Here is an 8,432-nt window from a genome sequence, read left to right as displayed (position 1 = left end):
TTAATGATCTTAATATAAACTACATTAATTACTTTAAAAAAATTGTCTCCCATGTATCAAAAAGTTGTTAATCAAGTATTTTTAAACTCAATTTACTTAATTAAAATTTTGAATTCAAATCTTGAAAAAAAATTCAATTAGAGGTAAATACTTCAAACTAATATTATAATATAAAAAAAATACATTTTGCAGTGATTCATACCAAAAATAACAAAAATCATAGAGACATGAAAAATTTCATATCAAACAATAATTTTGTCCATAGGCAGCTGCTACACTGTTCAAACCAGAGCCTTCTCTGTTCCACAATCCGACAAACCCTTACTGTGCTGAGTGGCTCCTGCAGTAAATATTTCTCCAAAATCTGTCCTTTTTCTTCCCTCTCACTTCCATTTATTTTCCCCAAGGGTCTCAGAAAGAGAGAGAAACACCTCCCCACCCACACACAGACAGAGAAAAGCACATCACAGTTCCACAGAACCTGAACATTAAACACCAACACGATCTCACTCTCACTTCACCTTCACCTCACCAACCAAACCCTCTCCCTCTTTTGTTCTCCCCTTACTCTCTTCTCCTTCTTCCCTGCAACTTCCTCTCTCTACCATTTTCTCTGCAACTTTCTCTCTCTCTCTACCATTTTCTCTGCAACTTTCTCTTTCTACCATTTTCTCTGCACAAATGGAAATTATAGCTCTCTACAAGCTCGAGTCTCGCGGGATAGTGTAGTCCCCTCGAGACTTTGCAACTTCGTTGTCGTTCTCTCGTTCTTTCTTCTTCTTCTTCTCTCTCTTCCTTTTTTCCCTCTTTCTCTCTCTAAAATTTCCTCTGCCGGAGGATGGACTGCCGGTGCCGGAATATGACGGTGGTGAACTTGGATCCGGAGAGAAAGCGAAGCGGAGGGTTGAGGACTAAACAGGCGGGGAGAGGATCGTGCTGTGGTAGTTAGTCTTTCGGGAATGTGCCTTTTTTGCTGTCTCTCTCTGTTTCTTCGTGAGTGAATGCTAGTGTGAGACTCCATTGCGTTGTTGAAAAAAAATAACTTTTCACCGGTTTCGGAACCCCTTTTGCGAGAAAACCAAATGGGGTTTTCGCTCAAAGAGGCTTTGAGGACTCTGTGCTCAAGGAATCGCTGGTCTTATGCCGTGTTCTGGAAGATCGGTTGTAATAATTCCAAGTGAGTTTCATATACTTTTTTGTTTGTGTCTCTCTCTATCCTTTTGGTTTGTGAGAAATTTGGAGGGAATCAGGTTTGGTTGTTGGGGGGGTTTTCGGTTGGATGTGATTTTGATGCTTGTACTTTCTGGGGGGAGGGGGGATCTCATGTGTTTAGATTCTATTTCTGGGGTTGCTTTGTTTTCAAGATAAAGTCCACTTGCTAGTTCCTGTTTTGGAACTTTATTTGTGCCTTTGTTGCTTCTCTTCTGTTTTGTTTTCAAGAATCTTTGTTTTTTAAAACTAAAAAGAGGTTTATTTGCATTGATTTGTAAAGGTACTATCTATTGATTCAGTACCGTTTGGTCTTATCTTCTTGTTTCGGTTTATAAAAAAGCTGAACCCCTTTCTTTTCTTTTTTTGTTTTTTTGGGGGGGGGGGGGGGGGGGGGGGTTATATGCTAATCTATCTTTGTCATGCTAATCACTCATGATGCTGTGAGTATTCTGTGGAAAGTAAGTTGAATATTTTAGCTGTAATTAGTTAAGTTTCTGAATCAATTAGGAAAGGGAAAAGGGTTTGTTTAGATCAGGATCTTAAATTTGATACTTGTAATTGTGCAAAGAATTATGAATTAAAGTTAACTAACTTTGAGCTTCTTTGAGTTCATTCTATTAGTGTTTTACAGACAGAAATTAACAATTAAAAAAAAACTGCGGTTTTATTTTATTTTCTTTTTTCTAATCTCTTGTTAAGTGCAAACCTTTTCTTTTGTTTTTTACTTGACGTATGAATCTATTGTTGCGTATCTTCTAAATATTTTATTTGCTTTCTCACAATGTTTTCTAAGCTGCCAGATGGACGTTGAAATATTATGCTTGAGTTTTGAGTTTTGACTTTATGCCCTGATTGCTGTCTATGAATATTTGTTTGTTTGAGTTAACTAAGTATGGTTTACTTGGCAGGTTGTTAATCTGGGAAGATTACTACTACGAACCCTTGCCCTCTCCTTTCCCTCCACGAACTGTTGGGAGGTCTAATTTTCCTTACCAAGATGGGGAAGGATGTTGGTTTTCTTCTGAGTCTCAGCTAGGGATTCAGGAGGAGGACAGAGTCCGTGTATTGATCAACAAAATGATGGTGAATAATTCAGTCAGTATTGCTGGAGAAGGGTTGGTGCTTCTTATTTTCACCTATTCCTTGTTTATCATTATCCTTATTTTAAGTGCTTTTCTTGTTATTCCAATCTGACTCAAGTGCTGCTTTTTAATGTTGACCAGGATAGTTGGACGGGCAGCATTTACAGGAAACTATCAGTGGATTCTTTTGAACAATTTCACTAGAGATGCTTATCCACCAGAGGTATGGAGTTGGTGGAAAGGAAAATAAAATTTTATATAATCTTGCCTGTCCATGTTCATTTTTTTAGGTAGAGTTTTTAATATTCTGGCTGTTGGTCTAAATGAGTGTATATGAATGTAGTATAAAAAAGTAAATGACATATGCATCTTTTATGTGATAGTGTATATATTCTTGGAATGGTCAAAGGCTTGGAGTAGGTGAACTTATGAACCTCATTTTTATTTCTCTTTATTGGTGTTTTCTTTGTAGGTATATCCTGAGTTGCATTACCAATTTTCAGCTGGAATGCAGGTTTGCGATTTTATTATGCCTCACAATTTGCTATAAATTTTTAACTACTGTTTCTTAATCTCAAACTATTTTTGTTTGCAGACGGTGGCAGTTATTCCTGTGCTTCCCCATGGGGTTGTTCAACTAGGTTCTTTCTCGCCGGTAAGTCTTTCTCAATTGTTCTGTAAGTTTGAAGAAACTTATGATCATGTCTCCAATGATATCATGATGGAGAATGGTAATATGGTGAGAAGTCACAGAATTTCTCCTCATTATCTTTGGAAAGTTAACTTAAGTTGTATAGAATTCATGGATCACATGATTTACGGCATAAATGTGTCCATCCTTTAAAATTGAAAGAATGGCATATCAGCTCTTTCACTCAGAACACATTGAAAATTCACACTATCTCACTCAGAAGGTGTCCATCCTTGAAAATTCATAATTCATAAATGTGTACATAGTTCTTTTCTAGTGACTGAATATATATGCAGCCAAGTAAGTTTGGACTTTGTCTGCTGCTCCAATCCTTTATTAACTAATGCAGCCATTCATTCTTATTGCTGCAGATAATGGAAGATATAGGATTTGTGAATGATGTAAAGAACTTTATCTTGCAATTGGGATGTGTACCTGGTGCCCTTCTATCTGAAGACTATTCAGCAAAAGTTTCTAATGAAAAATTCGCTGGACCTGTGACCGTTGATCCACCTGTCATTACTTCAAACTGCACTCCCTCGGTAGCTAATGGTTCCAACCAACTTACTAATTCTCCTCTTGCTTCAAGGCCTGTTGCTCAGCCACCTCATCCTCTAAGGGGAGGAATAAATAATTACCAGGGTTCTTTATTGACACCTCAAGCCTATAACCCGAACCAGGTATTTGATGGCATTTGCCAACCAAAGGCTCATTCAATGATCAAAACAAATGTCTGTGGCCAACCAAAGAAGACCATTGTTGAGGCTGAAGCTAAGGTGATACCTACAAATTTTGATTCATGTCTGCAACAACATTCTGTTTATAATGCTAGATCTGCATTCAATGAGTTATCTAGTTTCAATCAATCAAATCTGAGTGACGGCAGCCTTAAATATATGGAACAACAAACATCAGGTGTTGGGAGACAGAGTCAAGTTATTCCTAACGTGAATCCATCAAGTGCCTTAAATATGCCTCGGCTGAAAATCGATGGAGGTAAAATTCTTGAACAGAATCAGAGTTCTAGTGACAGTTCACTACTCGGAGGAATCCCAATATGTAGTGGGAGTAATCTTTTGAGGACAAATATGATTAACTGCTCACTTTCAAATCCTCCCAAAGTATCCACTAACACTTCTGATTTTTCTGGAATGTACAAGGTTGGGTTTGGACTCCAAAGTAACAATACAACAACTAATGCTGTGCTTTGTTCTGTGCCTAATTTCACTAATCAATCAGTTAGCAATCACATGAATCTAGAAGGCTCTGGTCAGAAAAGTCTTTCCATTGATTTAAAGCAAGTGTGGGATGCCTTTGCGTCAACTGATCAAAGGATAGATGATGATTTGCTTCAGGCCGCCCTTAAGATTCCATCTCTTCATCTGGAGGAGCATGTGCCTATGGGTGATCACATCTCTGGTTTTGTTCAAGATTGCCTCAGTAAAGATCTTACTAGTCAACATATGATGAAAATGAATGTTAAGCATGCAGAAGCCGATGCTCAACTTCCATCAGGTGATGACCTCTTCGATGTTTTGGGCGTGGATTTGAAAAGGAGACTACTCAATGGAAACCGGAATGAGTTGCTTGCCACTGATTCAGATGCCATCACAGAACATCTAGATAAAAAGGCAACACACATGAATTTGCAAGGTGTAGGTCCTAATAATAGTTATTCAGTTAATGAAGCTATATCAGAAAGTGGCATCTTCTCTGGAACGGACACAGACCACCTTTTAGATGCTGTGGTTTTAAAAGCTCAATCTGCTGCAAAACAGAATTCTGATGAAATGTCATGCAGGACAACATTGACAAGGATTAGTACCGCCTCAATTCCTTCTCCTGTCTGCAAGCAAGTTATGCCTGATCATGTTGCCCCGAGGGGATTGTTTGATTTTCCTAAGACCGGAGTTAAAACAGCTTCTGCAGAAACAAGTTCTCTTAGGTCTGGGTGTAGCAAGGATGATGCTGGAAACTGCTCTCAAACTACTTCCATATATGGGTCTAAGCTTAGTTCATGGGTTGAGAATAGTAGTAATTTTAAACGTGAAAGCAGTGTTTCAACTGGATACTCCAAGCGACCAGATGAAGTTTGCAAATCAAATCGTAAAAGACTTAAACCAGGAGAGAACCCTAGGCCTAGGCCTAAAGATCGCCAAATGATTCAAGATCGTGTGAAAGAGTTGCGGGAAATTGTGCCAAATGGAGCAAAAGTATGTAGCCTTTCTTGTGCTTTCCTATATCTCAGTCCTGAACATATATTTCACATTGGGATACTGACTTTATTTTCTTTAATCTCTTATTACAATTCAACAGTGTAGCATAGATGCACTTCTGGAAAAGACCATCAAGCATATGCTTTTCCTGCAAAGTGTAACAAAGCATGCTGACAAGCTGAAACAGACAGGGGAATCTAAGGTATAGACATCATCCTCTGCTTTTTCAAGCATCTCAGTTTCAGGCAACTGATCTAGTTATTATATGAGAAATGTTTTCATTTTCACCGGCATTGTATTAATATGTTGATTAATAAGAATAATTTGCAGTATTTTGAAAAGTACTCTTGTCAGTGTATATGGTAAATAAACAAACGTTCCCTAGTGCCAGAGGCTCCTTGATTCACGAAGGTATGGGAGAGGGTAATTGCACGCAGCCTTTCCCCTTGCATATGCAAAGAGGCTGTTTCAGATTCGAACCCATGAACAGCTGGTTGTCAAGGCACAACTTTACTGTTGTCAGGGCTCATCCTCTCTCAGTGTATTTGGTAGCTAATATCAAATATTTAGTAAAGTCTATCATGCTGAAAACAAAATGGCCCACATCTTTTATGAGCAGCATGAATATATAAGAGTGAATAACTGACATAATGTTTTACTTTATGGAAATATTAATGAGGGGGAAAATACTGATTGTTCATTTTTTCTGAATATGCAGATTGTCAGTAAAGAAGGTGGATTGCTATTAAAAGATAACTTTGAGGGAGGGGCTACATGGGCATATGAGGTTGGTGCACAATCAATGGTTTGTCCAATCATTGTTGAGGATCTCAATCCTCCTCGTCAGATGCTAGTAGAGGTAATAAGTGATGCTTCATAATTTTTTAAAATACATTTATTCCTCAAATGGATTTGTGTTGGCTCTAACCTGTTGTGTTTGCTCGGTTATTCTTGCAGATGCTTTGTGAGGAATGCGGTTTCTTTCTGGAAATAGCTGACTTAATCAGAGGATTAGGTTTAACCATCTTGAAGGGAGTCATGGAAGCTCGCAATGACAAGATCTGGGCACGCTTTGCTGTTGAGGTAATAAAAAGGGAAATAACTGATCATAACTCAGAAGTATAATGAACTTCCTATAGTATAATTCAGTATTTGTAGCCTTTAATATTTGAACATTTTCAGCTATGAATGAACTATCAAATTTAACGCTAACTTTTATAATTTGTAGGAATTTGTATATAAGCATTTTAAGATTACTGCTTGATATATGCTGTGAAAAGTAATACTGGCATTGGGTGTTGATTTTGATGTTATCTGCATGACTAAAAAATGGTCATGATGAGACATTCTATCCAGTTTTGGGTTGGGAAAAATGTTAGCAGCACTCTTTAACACTCTTGTTCTAACACACTCTTCCATTATGTGAAATTCATCTGAGTCTCTCACTGAATATGTAGGTCTCATTCTCCATTTTATTGGTCCTATTTCCAGACTAGTAGGATCCACGTGAATTTTAACCATTAGGAGAGAGTTTGTAGGAAAAACAGTGATAGAAATGTGTTGTAAGAACTCCTAGTTTGTATATTATGGTAGTCACTTTTAAATTTTGCTTTGCAGGCAAACAGGGATGTAACCAGGATGGAAATATTTATGTCACTGGTTCGTCTTTTGGATCAAACGATGAAGGGTGGTGCATCTTCGTCGAATGCAATTGATAACAACATGATGCTGTATCATTCTTTCCCACAAGCTACCCAGATACCAGCAACTGGCAGGCCTAGTAGTTTGCAATGAACTACCTACTTATAGTTTCTTGGTCTGGATGCTCTTGGGAGAAAGAAATCCTCTCTTAAGATGAATTTAACTTTGTCTAACTACTGTTTCATCTCAGTTTGGAGGGGGATGAGTTTAGTTAGTGAAGAACTTCTCAAGATTAATATGCTTTTGTATAATGTATATGCATGTTTCTTCCTGTTCCTGCCAAGGTGACTTATCCTGTGGTTGGCCCATTTGGCAGTGTCTGCTGATGCTTTAGGCATTCTTTAGATAACTTGCATCCATTTTTTTTTTCCCTGAGTAATGCCATTGGTCACCAAGTTGGATAAGGCTTTTGTTGATGTTGCTGAGTAATGCCATTGGTGTTCATGGTGTGATTCAGATGTATAGATATTGTAGGATTTGCTAAGGGGGGAGGTCATGTGTTTGACCATCAAGCTTTATGACCTTTTTTCTCCACGTTTCTTGGAGTGGTGATATTGGCTGTTATAATATACCAATTTTATTAATGTAAGCTTTGCGTGGTTTGTGTTAGTCTATGCTGAATGATGTACTAGATTAATACTACCTTTTAGAATAAGTGTCATTTCAGAGTGTTGTATAAGGATTAAGGAAATCTTAAAACTGCAAGAACGATTGAGAAAATAGGATACACACCAACAGTGAACTGTGTTTTTATAGTTATTCAATTATTATGTAGGATAAATTTGTTGATTTTGATAATAATTATTTTAGAATTATATCAAACATGATTTCTAATTGTTTTGGAAAGTCATTTCGATCTTATGGTTGTCAAATTTTGACAAAATAATCCGTTCTAAGCTACTGTTTTAATTCATAATTGCCACCGTGCTTCGGTGCTGCTTGTTAGTTATTGAAGTTAATTAGTTTTGCAGACTTCGGAATTTTACTAATACGCCAATTGCTCGTGCATTATCGTGCAATAAACTAACATTTTGGTTGAGATGATAAGAAATTTTTTCTTTAGAAAAAAATATTTTGTACTTGGATTTTGTAAGTGCGAAAATTGTATTTAGATACTAAGAGAATTTTGTCTCTTCTAAATGGGATCGCCTAAATTGAAATTGTCAGAATTTAAACTGATTTTTAGACACTAAGGACCTCAAACTAAAAATCAATTATAAGTTTCGTAATTTGGTTTTAGTTTATCTTTCATTTTTATGAGGTGGACACAATGAAATTATTGATATTTGAATATAATTTTGTTATCAAATCATTTCTTTATGGTACTCTTTCTGTTTTGAAATAAGTATTATTTTTAGAAACGTTGCACAAGGATTAAAGAAATCCTAAACTAAAAAAAAATGATCTTAAGAGTATGTTATATGATTAATAATGTTGGGGTTGACCAGAGGAGCACCCAAGATAAATTCATCCCCACCATCCAAAACTCTGCAAAATTAGGAATGAGTGACATTTTTTTATGTATTATTT

At 36.8% G+C, this 8,432-nt stretch overlaps 1 protein-coding gene across 1 annotated transcript; it reads left to right on the top strand.

The window, feature by feature from the left end:
* The first annotated feature begins 395 nt into the window (after positions 1-395).
* LOC100786351 (transcription factor LHW) lies at positions 396-7,511 on the top strand. Its single transcript, XM_003540769.5, has 10 exons — positions 396-1,177; positions 2,121-2,327; positions 2,436-2,517; positions 2,767-2,808; positions 2,890-2,949; positions 3,357-5,198; positions 5,302-5,403; positions 5,920-6,060; positions 6,159-6,284; positions 6,819-7,511. Exons 1-10 carry the CDS (start codon positions 1,083-1,085, stop codon positions 6,993-6,995), a joined length of 2,874 nt encoding a protein of 957 aa, XP_003540817.1. The 5' UTR covers positions 396-1,082; the 3' UTR covers positions 6,996-7,511.
* Positions 7,512-8,432: the final 921 nt, after the last annotated feature.

This window comes from Glycine max, chromosome 12, assembly GCF_000004515.6.
Source record: "Glycine max cultivar Williams 82 chromosome 12, Glycine_max_v4.0, whole genome shotgun sequence".
NCBI lineage: Eukaryota > Viridiplantae > Streptophyta > Magnoliopsida > Fabales > Fabaceae > Glycine > Glycine max.
This window is presented reverse-complemented; position numbering and strand designations above follow the sequence as displayed.